This window comes from Neovison vison, chromosome 10, assembly GCF_020171115.1.
Source record: "Neovison vison isolate M4711 chromosome 10, ASM_NN_V1, whole genome shotgun sequence".
In the NCBI taxonomy this organism is placed as follows: domain Eukaryota; kingdom Metazoa; phylum Chordata; class Mammalia; order Carnivora; family Mustelidae; genus Neogale; species Neogale vison.
In genome coordinates, this window is record NC_058100.1 from 70,521,556 (window position 1) to 70,534,484 (window position 12,929).

Below are 12,929 nucleotides of genomic sequence, written 5' to 3' on the forward strand. Positions count from 1 at the left end.
ATGTACAAATCTATAAAAGCCTGAGTACGTCCAGGACAGGGAGAGAAGCTCTGCCCAGAACACTGAGCCAGCTCTCAGGAAGGCGGGGGCGGGGGGCATGGCCTTCCGGAGAAGAATCAAGAGAAACTGAGTTGGCCAGTAGAACATCCCTAAGTCCTTACAGTCCCTTGTTTCTGGGGGGACCACTGAGGTCATGCCTCCTGGGGTTGCGATGTCTCCCCCTCCCCAGGCTGGAGATTTCAGAATGGGCTGTGGAACTGAAAAGCAGGGGTGGGAGAGGGAGCTTCCAAGCACCACATCTTTGTGGGCAAAGAATTCCACTCGGCAAACAGTGTGTTCACTGCCCTCCATGGGGCATCTTCATTTTGGGATAGGCATGAAATGATAATGGTCAAACCCCCACCCCACCCCCACCACCTCCAGGCCGAGCACCACAGTGGGGGGAAGATGGGCAGGAGGTGGGGGAAGAAGTGTGCAAAGAGAAGGCCTGGATGGGTGGGGGTCCCAGAAGGACCTAAGCAGCAGGAGACCCCCACGTGTGGGCCTCGGGGCCCATCAGCTCCCCCCCACCAAGGTAAGTCCAGAGGCGATGCCGGGGGGATCCCCCTCTGGGTACCAGGCTGGCCTCCCGAGTCCTGAGGTGCTGGCTGGGCACCCCATGGGGAAACATCCTCTTCTAGGCATGGCACCAAGCTGGGGACCAACAGCAGTCTGCAGAACGGATGACAGGGCCGCTGGGGAGAGGACGCTTTGATGCCAGCTCTCCATCATGAGACACAGTCAGGCCTGTGGCTACAAGGCCCTGAGCTGGGAATGTCCCGAAAGTCTGCAACTGTCCAGGGGCTGAATCTTCATCCTCAGCCCCACGTGGCCTTCTGCCCTCCTCCCTGGGCCCCGTCCATTCCTTCAGGTCCAACGCCTCCTCCGCACAACCACGGCTTCTGCCCCGACACAGGGAGCATAGTCATGCCCCATGAGACAAAAGGGGCAGGAAAGCTGTCGAGAGAGAACAGCAGTTAGGGCAGGGGCAGACCCTGGGATAGTAAGTACCCACCATGAGCTGTTTTACATCAGAGATTTCCAACCTTCTCCACAGCAGGGGAAAGGCAGAGGAAATAGCATGTGCGCCATATACTGTGATCCATGGAGGAACCGGCTTCCTCCCAGCCCCCCCAAGGCCGGAGGGATCCACAGGGCTCAGTTCTCAATACAGCACGTCTGCCTTCAGCCCAACCTCTCAGCTAACCCTCACTACAGTCAGCAGGAGGGTCAAAGAGGTAGGTGGCACAGCTGGGGCTCCCAGGCGCCCTGGGACTCTATTTGTTAAGGCGGAGAAGCTGGAGGGCTGGAAGGTGAGGTAGTGTGGGAGGTGGTAGGGAGGGTCAAGGGGGTGGGTATGGGTTTCCACCGGAAAATATGAAAACTTGAGTGGTATAAACCCTCCCCGGCCCTGTTCCTAGTTCCCACGGGGAGGGAGTGGCATCTGGGGAAGAGGGCACAGGGCTGGGAGCCAGAGCTTCTAGGTTCTATTCCTGGTCCCTCCCCTGGGCCTTCCTGACCACAGATCTGCCCCTCACCCCCTGCCCCACTGCTCAAGAAGGATTAAGACATCACAAATAACAAATCATGACCCCATCCTGCACCCGTCCACCCACCCTGCCCCAGCTGCCCACCCCCTTCTTCAGCTTCTCCTCCTCTGGCCCTGCTGGGCATTGACTGGCATTCAGGGACAGGTGGACAGGCCCACTCCCCCTTGGTATTGGTGGCCTGGCCTCTGGCCTGGCCCGCCCACTCTCCAACATCTCTGGTCTGCCAGCAGCTCAGCCCCAGGACCCAAGAGTCACTGTCAAGAATAGGTAGTGGAGACCCAGCCCAGCCTTGTCAGACCCTCCCCTTGAGGCCCCACCTCAAGAGCTGGGTTCTGTGCCCAACCCGTAATGACTCTGCTAACTGAAGGAGGTCATGATTCTGCCCCAATTCCATGCTCAAACTCTCCTACGTAGACTGTTGATCCTAGCATAGGGGGCAAACTTCAGTTCATCCCACCCCTGCCTCTACCCAGCTCCTGCAAAGCCAAGGCCCCAGGGCCCCTGCTGGAAAGCCTCAAGGGAATATTGAGCCCAGCCTCCCTCCGCCTGAGCCGGGGCAGAAGCAACCTGTAGGGAGGCCCATCTCTCCTACCTTCCGCTCTGCCACCTGGGTCACATAGGACCTCCCTCCCTGGGGCCCAAGTGGAATGTCCAGCTCTTGGTCCCCCTTGCTCAGACTCCAAAGCTCCTACTCCTTGTTGGCCCTAGGGTTTCAGCTTTGAAGTGGAATGCTGCTGGTGGCCCCTCGTCTTCTTTGTAGGGGAAAGAGAAGGGAGACTAGAGAGAAAGAGGGTTCAGTCCCCAAAGGGCTTACCTGACTTGACCTCTGGGCACCACGTGGTGGGGAGGGTGCGCAGTGTAAAGGTGAGATGGTAAGCTGGGGGGATTTAGGACACAAGGGTCCCAGCCCCGAGGCTCTGCCTGGCCCGCACTGTCTGGATGGCCTGCTGGTTCTTGAACTTGACCAGGCCCAGGGTGATCTGGGCGTTCCAGCCAGGATCCTCGAGGGGGCAGCGGAAGTCGATCTCGCCGCCGCCCTCGGTCACCAGCGTGAAGTAGATGTGGCGCCCGGTGCTCTCCACGCATTCCACGGCCTTGATGCGGGCGAAGCTGAGCTCCTTGGGCCGGCCGCCGGTGCCCTTGGCCTCGAAGAGCTGCAGCCCCCGCTCGGTGAGCACACAGCGCTTCCGCTTCCACAGCTGCAGCAGCCCGCCGCTGCGCTTCTCCAGCACGCCCTCCTTGAGCACCGTCGTCGCCGCCGTCATGGGCGCCCCGAGGTCCCGGGCAGGCTGTAGGCTGCGGTGGGCGCGGCGCCCTTCCCGGCTGGGCCGCGCCGGATTCTGGCGCCCGGGGCCGGTTGGCCGCTCTCCCTGCCACCTGCGCCCCTACTGAGCCGTGCGCCCGCCGCTCAGTCCTCCAGCCACCGCTGCCGGCTCGGCGCCCGCAGCCCCCGCTCCGGCCCTCCGCCGCTCTTCCACGCCGCTCGAGCTGCCCCGGCTCGTCACTGCCCGGTGCCGCCCGCTGCTTTCCGGCCCGAAAGCCCCGCTGCGCACTGGCTCTGCGCTCGCCCGCTCGCTCCGCTGGGCTCTGCCTGCGCGCTGGGCGGCTGCTCGAGGGATGTGCCCTTACATGTTCCGCCGTTCGCCTCCTGCGTCCTCCGCCCGCCCGCCGCGCATTCCTGTCCCGGCCGGCCCTCCCCTCCGCGCGGCGCACCCGCCGGGGCCGGGCTCCGGGGGTGGGGGCAGGGCTCCGGGGGGCGGGGCCACGGCGGGGGCTCGGTCACGCTCTGCAGGCGCTGGGCGCCGGGCGGGGAAGGCTGGTACCAACCGGGGGGGGGGGGTTTGCTTACCCAACAGCCTGAGCCTCGTGGCATGCCACTTATTGGAATCACATCTCCTCTAGGCCTTGGACGCAGGGGACGATCGTGGTCTCGAGAGGCGGGAGACAGGGAGAGTCTCCTAGATGAGAGGGTCGCTGCTTGGAAGAAGGGTGGCCTTGCTCTGTGGTCGCGCGGTGCACCGCCTGGGACTTGCATAGTGGGTGCAGACATCTGCTGCCTCCACATCCCGTGCCCCCTTTCCTAACTTGGCCAGCTCCCCCTTGGCATTGTGCAAATCAGAAAAAAACGAGGACGATCCTGGGGTGGGGGATGGGGGTAGGAATCGAGCCAGTGTTGGGTTCCTTCCCCTTCTGGGGAGGAAAAAGAGAGGCTGCCCAGCTGTATCTGCTGGGGCGACCCACCCTCTCCTACTCCCTACCTGCATCCCCAGCTCCGGGGGAGGAGTAGAGAAAAGCCAATGTGAGGGGTTCCTGGGTGGCTCAGTCGGTTAAGCGTCTGCCTTCAGTTAAGCGTCTGCCTTAGGCTCAGGTCATTTCTGGGGCTCCCTGCTCAGGGGGGTACCTGTTTCTCCTCCTTCTGCCACTTGCCCTCCCCCACCCCTCTTGTACCCTCTGGCTTTCTTTATCTCCCTGTCAAATAAATAAATAACATCTTAGGGGGACAAAAAAAGGCCAAGGCAAACTGAGCGGAGAGGAAAGGAGGTCATTCAGCCTCCCTGTGGAGGCAGAGGGGACCCGACTGTGGTCTGGAGAGGTCACTTCCTGCAGTCTTGTTCCTAGCACACACTTGGAGAGACTGGTGGCTCAGACCACCGAGCACCGGTCATGTCTGGAGTTAAGGGCAGGAGCATGAGCCTACCGGATTGTCGCAGCCAGCCACTCGGGAGGATTCTATCGGTCTCCCTCCACGCCACCTGAGACAACGGACTTCCCGGGATTCAGTTCGGAGCTGAAGGAGGATGGGGAGGGAGAAGGCTTCCATCCCTTGATTGGCCTAAAAGGCTTTGTATTAACAACCCTTCCTCTAGGTCCCTGGTGTCCCCGCCCACCTTGTGCTGCTCCATTATCCTTCCATTTCCTCATGTGTCAAATGGAAAGATTAATTCATTCTTCATTCAGGGAGCTCTGATGAATAAGTTAGATAACATTTGTGAGAGACCTGGTAACTCTCAATAAATGCCATTCCTCCCCTTTTCCCCCTCGGCCAGCCTTCAGAAGAGGATGGGGACCCTAGAATTTGGCCAGGCACTGGAAGATGGCTGTTCTAAGTCCTGAGTCTGCCCCATCTGGGTCAGCTTCTCCAGCTACCGGTTTCCTGAGGGCCTCTTCACTGCCGTGTTAATAACAGATCATTATGGGAACAATAATAGGTAGTAATGACAATAATAAGACCTCTTTGTCCCTACACCCCATTTCCATCCTCCTGCCCATTGACGTAGAGCCTAAACGGCACAAGGAGAGTCCAAGAGGGGAGAGATGCCTCAAGTCAGGAGGTGGGGGAAGTCAGCTGTCCGTTTCTCACCACAGCTCTTCAGCATGTGGCAGAGCACCCCACACACACCCCCAGGAAGCGAACTCCCTAACCCCCAGAATACCCCTCCCGGAGAGGAAGTGGCCAGCACCAGCATGTATGGTAGCTAAAAAGGCCCAGGATCTTGTGTTGATATGTTGATATGTTGATACCCAGGGTTCTTTTTTTTTTTTTTTTTTTTAAGATTTTATTTTTTTGTATATAATAAGGAGGGAGGGGGAACAGGAGTAGGGCAGGGAAGGGAGGGGGGATGAGGGGCAGAGCTGAGCCAAGCAGGGAGCCCAACTTGGGGCTCGATCTCAGGACCCTGGGATCATGACCTGAGCCAAAGGCAGATGCTTAACCTACTGATCCACACAGGGGCCCCTCACAGGGTTCTTTTTACCCAAGATCCGGACATCCACACTTTCCTGATCAGCTTACTGGGAAGAGTGTTACCAAGGTTTTGGACACAGGGGAAAGGACAAAAAAGACAGGAACATTGGATAGCAAGATTGAGTGTGTAAAGAGGAGGCCATAGGAAGAAATTCAGCAGGCCGTACTCTATTGCTGGGACGATCTTCACCAACTAAACATCTAGTTCCCAACACCACGTCTCCCAGTGTAGGTCCCGCTGGGAGTCCTATCCTCCAGTCTTATAACCTCCTGGAATAAGGGGAGGTGACTCACTCTAAATTTTCCCCCAGAACTGACATCCTGCCTGGTAACCCCAACTGAGAGAGGCTTGGGCCCAAGTAGCCCAACTTGGTCCAGCAGAAGGCAATAAGCATTGTAGATCCAGGGGAGCAGGGTAGGGGCTGGTAAGGGCTGGTGGGGGGTCTAGTGACCTGCCAGCATCCCTTTGATATGGAGTCTTTTACTCCCTTCCTGCCAAGGTATCCCTACATTACCCCTGGGAACGGGAACTCTAACTTAGCCTTCCTGGGGCACTCAGCTGGGGGCAATGCTGGGCCCTGGAGATACTTAATTCTTACCGATTTGTTGACTACATGGGTCGGCTGGACAGAAAGTCCCTGGTTGCTGCCCAAAGCTGGCTCCACCCTCCGCCCAGCCCAAAGGAAAGCTGATCTGCACAGTCAGTCGATCTGAATCCAGCTGGAACAGACTAGACTACAAAATGGCCCCAGGGAATAGTATGATAGAAATGCTCTAGCAAGGTCTCAGCCATCAATAGTGGGGAGGAGGGAGCCCTGGTCCACCCTGGAGGCTACCCAGGACAGGGTGGAACGGAAGATGGGAATAAGGAGAGATAGAGGCCAGAATAGGACCCAGAGGGACATAAAAAGTAACCTAGCTTCTTTTTTCTACAATATTTACTTGATCTTCTATATTTGGTTAACTGGTCATTACTTGTTGGACTCAATCTATATAAAATGCATCAAAGATCATTTTATTTACAAAATAAAATGTCTATTAACACTATAAAAATTATACAACGGAAGTAAGATCATGTCACTCCTTTTCCTGCAATCCTGCAATCCACAAGAACCTTCTCATCTTTGAATAAAACACAAGTCAGCGAGGAGCCCACAGCACCCTACAAGACCTGTCCACTACTTCCTGCCCTCAGCGCCTGTGCTGTCTGCCCTCCCACCCCAGGCTCCAGCCACATCCTTGCCACCCTCCACTTGGCCTTCCTCAGGGCCTTTGCTCATGCTGTTGTCTGCCGGGACTGTTCTCCCCCAGATCCTCACATGGTACATTTCCTCCCCTCCTTCAACTCCTTGTTCAGATATCACCTTCTCAGTGACGTCTCCCCAGACCGCCCTGTGTAAGACTGCAACCTCCTTCCCGCAGACACACCAGCCCATAGACACACACTCAGTCATGTTGTGTATATCCACTCTCACACAACATCCACTCTCCTGCTTGATTTCTCTCTCCAGCAAATGCCACCATCTAAATTTATTAGTATTTTTCTTATTTATTATTTATCTCCTCTACTAGAATGTAAGCTCTGTGCCTGGAGAGAATTTTATCCTTTTTTTTTTCAACCTTGTGGCTCCAACACTGAGAATGTTGCCTGGTGCATGGTAGGGCCTTGGTAAATTGTTGAATGAGGGAACAGAATGGAACTGATGAACAGCGGAGCTGGAAAAAATCATCATAAATGTACCACACTAATGCAAGATATTAATAACGGGGGAAAGGTATGGGGGGTGGGGGTGGGGAGAGGTACATGGGAACTCTGTACTATCTGATCAGTTTTTCTGGAAATGCAAACCTGGTCTAAAAATCAAGTCTGTGGAGGGGAAAAATAAAATTAAAAATTAAAAAAAAAATAAAAATAAAAATAAAATCTGTGGGGATACCTGGATGGCTCAGTTGTTAAGCGTCTGCCTTTGGCTCAGGTTGTAATCTCAGGGTTCTGGGATCAAGCCCCGTATCAGGCTCCCTGCTCTGTGGAAAGTCTGCTTCCCCTCTCTGCCTGCCTCTCTCCCTATTTGTGATTTCTCTCTCTATGTCAAATAAATAAATAAAATCTTAAAAAAAAAATCAGTTCTGTGGGCACCTGGTGGCTCAGTCAGTTAAGTGTCTGCCTTCATCTCAGGTCGTGATCCCAGGGTGGTGGGATCAAGTTCCACATCCAGCTTCCTGCTCAGTGGGGAGTCTGCTGTTTCCTATCCCTCTATCCCCTCCCCCAGCTTGTTCTCTCTCTCTCTCTCTCTCTCTCTCTCTCTCGCTCCCTCTCTCTCTCAAAGAAGTAAAATCTTTAAATAAACAAATAAACGAATAGAAAAATCGAGTCAGTGACTTAAAAACCAAACAAAAATAAATAGTTAACAGTAGTTCCTCTGGGGAAGGACGAGGGGAGAAGATCAAGACTTTGACTTTTTCATAGTTCATCATTCTGTCCTGCTTGATTTTTATTATTTTCTTACCATCCGCATGTTTTGCTTCCCTTAAAAATCCGGTTAAATGCACCATACATAAATGCTCGTAAACGATGGAGCAGTTAACAATAACGAAACAGGCCTGTGGGTCTTGATAGAGAGCGATGTCTGAAATACATTGTTTTGTGGAGAAGACATTTCAGTCCAGTGAGTATCATAAGATGCAGAATTTGATCCCAGATGAGCAGAAGTGTGTGCCTCTCTGCTGTACAGGTTCTATCTGGGAGGATCCACACCGATGTGTTCGCCGTGGAACCTCCAGGATGTGGCTCGACAACATGAACATGCCTGTTACTGTATGAGCGTGTTTCTACAGGCGTTCCTCCTTTTATTAAACTTCGCAGATATAGTGCCTTTTACAAATGGGAGGTTTGTAGCGGCCCTGCGTCGACCAAATCCGTCCGCCCCGTTTATCCAACCGCGTTTCCTCACTGTGTCTTTCTGTCACGTTTTGGTAATTCTCACAACATTTCAAACTTTTTCATTATTATTATATTTGTTATGCTGACCTGATCAGGAATGGCAACTCAAGTGAAATCTCAGGTAACTGGGGGTGTCCGGGTGGCTCAGTCAGCCTCTGCCTTCAGCTCAGGTCATGATCTCAGGGTCTTGGGATCAAGTCCCGCATTGGGCTCCCTGCTCGGTGGGGAGTCTGCTTCTCCCTCTCCCTCTCCCACTCCCCCTGTTAATGCTCTCTCTCTCTCTTTCAGTGAATATAATATTTAAAAAAAAAAAAAAAGCTCAGGCAGGGGCGCCTGGGTGGCTCAGTTGATTAAGAGGCTGCCTTCAGCTCAGGTCATGATCCTAGGGTCCAGGGATGGAGACCCACATCAGGATCCCTGCTTGACGGAGAGGCTGCTTCTCCCTCTCCCTCTGCCTGCTGCTCTGCCTACTTGTACTCTCTACCTCTCTGTCAAATAAATAAAACCTTAAAAAGAAAGAAAGAAAGAAAGAAAGAAAATTGCTATTTTTTAGAAATAACTTTTTTTGATTAAGGTGTACGTATAGTGTCTTTTAGACATAATGTTATTGCACACTTACTAGACTACAGTATGGTGTAAACATAAGTTTTATATGCACTGGGAAACAAAAAAATCCATTTGACTCACTTTATTGCAATATTTGCTTTATTGCAGTGGTCTGCAACTGAGCCCACAGTATCTCCAAGGTATGCTTCTATATGGTTTGGATGTCACGCACACATATTACACCTATTTTAAAAATAAAATAAACTCATATGTGTTACATATAATTAAACAAATTATATAATTAAACAAAAACCTGGGGCTGTCTTGAAAGCAAGGGCCAACTTGGAGACTAAATTGGCAGTCCAGTGGCCACAGGATTTCCCCAGGGTGGGCTGTGCAGAATCTTCTAGAGGGTGGTGTGTATACACCAAAGCAGAGCAGCCTCTGGGGCTGAATGTGCAGCCTCTCCTGCCTCTGTGGTTCCCTCACCCTTTCCCCACCCTGGAAAAACCCAGAAACAGGCATCTTTCCCCATTGGCCCCTGGACTCCTGTTCCATTGTCCCTTGGCAACTGGAAGTGGAAAGCTCATCTAGGCTGCGTGGGTTTGACCCCAATAAGGAAGAGGTGGTGTGGTGCAGACCAGTGCTTCTCAGATTCAAATGGGCAAACAGATCACCTGGGGATCTTATAAATGCAGATTCTGATGCAGTAGGTCTGGGACAGAATCTGAGAGTGTGTTTCTAGAAACTTCCATGTCACACTGGTGCTGCTAGTCCTTGGAACACACTTGAATATCAAGGGTCTAGAGCAGTAGTTCTCTAACAGTGTGGTAGCAGCATCAGCATCACCTGGGAACTTGTTAGAAATCCAAATTCTTGGCTGTATTCCAGACCTACCAGAAATTCTGTGTTTGGGACCCAGCAATCTGTGTTTTTTTAATGCACCTTCCCCATGATTCTGATGCATGTGAAAGTGTGGGAATGCTGTGTGTCAAGGAAGTATCCCTCAGCCAAGAGATGGGGCACCTGCATTAATAGGCCCAGCTCAGGGACACCTTGAACAGGTCACTTGTCTCTCATCTTGTCTATCTTATCTAGCTTGTATTAGATCTGCAGGAAAGCCTGGCTAGAGGGTTGGGGGTGGGGGAAGGGGCGGAGATGGAGGAGTGGGGGCGGAGTAAGGAACTCTACTGGTTGTCCTCTCTTTAGGTAAGACCAGAACATTGCTAGTTCCTCCTCAGTCTCCACAGTCCCAGATTCATGGGGTCAGAGAGCTGCTCACTTGGGTTTGTCCGCAGCCCTGCTCCTCCCTCCCCTCCTCCCTCTGGCTTCAGCACACGCCCTCCTGTCCACAGGTCCCTCCCTGCCCTCCTCTCCCTGGGAGACCCACCCCCCAATCTGAACTGTCCCCCAAACTTCTCCTGACCTGCCCGCACCCCTTTGATGTAGAGTCCTTTGTTCTAGAGCTTTGGGGCTTCCTCGGATCTCTGTTTCTCTAAAAGGAAACAGAAGAAAAAAACCAATCAAGGCTTCAAGCCTAACGATTTGGGTTTTACAGGCACCATTGCAACAGACCTCAGTGGGCCGCAACCCTGCACCCAACCCGCCCAGGCTTGCTCCTGGGCCTGGCTCTCTCGGTGGAAATCCCCTCCCACGCTCAGCCCTTTAACCACTTTCTAGCCCAATAACTTTCCTGATTCACCAGGGATCCCTTTCGTCTTGAGAGCGCCCACTGCCCCCTCTCTGATGGGGCTCAGTCTGGGCTTGAAGGCATTTGATCCCAGCTTGGGTCTGGCAGAGATTGGACTTGTGGGCCTGGGGATCAGGTTGGGGCCTGCAGAATTTTCCCTTTTCCCACGTCATTTCGGCATCTGGGTGCCCACGTTGGAAGAGCAAAGGGGCTGCCCTGGTATGACCCTCGTCCCCAGGAACAACAGGCTGAAGGGCAACAGAAAATAGGGTTCTAGTGGCTTTAACTAACCCACCAGCAACAGCTGGGAGAACCTGCACATGTCCATGTCTTTCTATTCCATAGCTTTCTTTTTCTGTTCTTTTAGCACAAATCATGTGTTTCAAGTGTAATTAACACTTGAATGCATTTTTGTTGCAAAACAATTCAAAACACAGAAAATATCTTTTCATCGCCCTTCCAATGTCCCCCTGCCCCCACCCACCGTCCCCCGGTAAGGGTTGTGCCAGACATTTGTCTTTACTTCACACATATTTGCCCCCAGAATATTTTTTTTAAGATTTTATTTATTCATTTGACAGAGAGAGATCACAAGTAGGCAGAGAGGCAGGCAGAGAGAGAAGGGGAAGCAGGCTCCCCGCCCAGCAGAAAGCCTGATGTGGGGCTCAATCCCAGGACCCTGGGATCATGACCTGAGCCAAAGGCAGAAACTTTAACCCACTGAGCCACCCAGTCGCCCCCAGAATATTTTAAAGCAGCGTTCTCATCCATCATGGGAGGGGTTGGCTGGACAATTCATAGGTCCCCTTCCAGCTCTAACAATTTCTGCATTTGTGGTTAGATCTTCCCTCTCCTTCTAAAGAGCAACCATTCATGGGATCACACTACAATTATGCTGCGGAAGGAGGAGTGAGAGGGGGAATCAATAGAAGAAGAAAGGATGGAGGGAAAGATAACAGTGTTACTAATAGTTCCTTCTGGGACAGGGGATTATAGATAATTTTTTTACCTGCTTGCCTTTGATTTTCAAATGTTTCAGAGTAAGTGGTTATGAATTGTCATGAGTGTCACTTTCATAACTGAAAAGTTCCAGTATAGTGCCATTGTCAAGATCAGGCAGGAAAGGCAGTGAATTGTCCCATCTGGGACTGGGGTCAGGAAAAAATTAGCCAATAGCTCAAGGCAGAGGTGTGGAGGGTTTGAGGGAGAGGAGGGAAGCTCCCGGTATATTCTTGAATGTGATCTACAGGAGATTCACGGAAAAGAACATCAGAGTAAGTGGTATCAGGTGTTCTATAAGCCACACCCTGGGTTAGGCACCAGGGACACAATGGTGAATTGGTGGGTCACAGTTCTCTTCTTACTGGGGACTGGCAAAACAGGGGGAGGTGGAGTCTACCTCCTTAGGGAACCCCTTCCTACCTTCAGCAAGAGGATGTTTCCTCCTAGTGAAAAGAATCTCAGAGGTAAGCATCAGCTTGGTGACAGGCCCAAATCATGACTTTGTAGAGACACGGTCCCCCAGTAGGGGACACAGCCTACCTAAGGTGCTATCCCCATATCACAGCTGATGGGTTTAGTCAGGATGGGCTAGGTTATCCTGCACTAACAATTTTCCCTCAGATCCCAAAGGCTTAACACAGCAAAGCTTATCCATTCATATGGTGCATCTTACCAAAGCTGGCAGTCGGGGGGAGGGGTTTCTCCTCACTGCGGTACTAACGCATCCAGATAGACGGAAGCTCTATCTTGATACATTTGACCATCTACTAATGGGTTTGATGATAGCACCTACCTCTAGGGGTTATTGTGAGGATTAAATGAATGAACACATTTAAGGTCTTCCAATAAGCTATGGCATACAGTAAATACAAGAGATGGGAAAATGATACTTTCTGTCACAGGGAAAAGGCATATGATAACATGCAGTGTTCTGCCCACAAGTGACACAAATTCCTTCTCATCTTAATTTAGAAGCCAGAGCAAGCCATGTGGCCACATATAACTTGAAGAGGAGAGAAATATAACTCTCCTGTGTGCCCAGAAGATGGGGACTATCTGTAAGATCAATGTGGCCACCATGGGACCAGTTGGTTTCCCCAGGAGGCCGGTCATGAGGCTGGGTGTCCAAAAACATGCCTTTACTCCTTGATTAGAGAGAATCAACCCCTTGGGCCAGGACCAAGCCCATGAACCCTCTGGAGAAGTCAAGTTGAGGTCAACAGAGTGGAAATGTAAAAGGCTCAGGGCTGATGCTTCAGAAAAGCCACCAAGGGCTAGTCTGGGCATGAAAAATGCCCACTAAGGGCTTTATTTACCATAATTGACTTCCTGAATTTTCATGGCCTTTCGGGTGAGTCTTCCTAGGCCCATAAACTCAGAACATCAGAGTTGGGTGGGTCCCCTAGAACCCGGCTG

The 12,929-nt window shown here is 52.3% G+C and overlaps 1 protein-coding gene across 1 annotated transcript; it reads right to left on the minus strand.

Moving 5' to 3' along the window:
* Nucleotides 1-336: 336 nt before the first annotated feature.
* On the minus strand, nucleotides 337-3,270 carry PHLDA3 (pleckstrin homology like domain family A member 3). Its single transcript, XM_044267588.1, has 2 exons — nucleotides 2,404-3,270; nucleotides 337-996 (listed from the first exon to the last, which is right to left on the minus strand). Exon 1 carries the CDS (start codon nucleotides 2,852-2,854, stop codon nucleotides 2,477-2,479), a length of 378 nt encoding a protein of 125 aa, XP_044123523.1. The 5' UTR covers nucleotides 2,855-3,270; the 3' UTR covers nucleotides 337-996; nucleotides 2,404-2,476.
* Nucleotides 3,271-12,929: the final 9,659 nt, after the last annotated feature.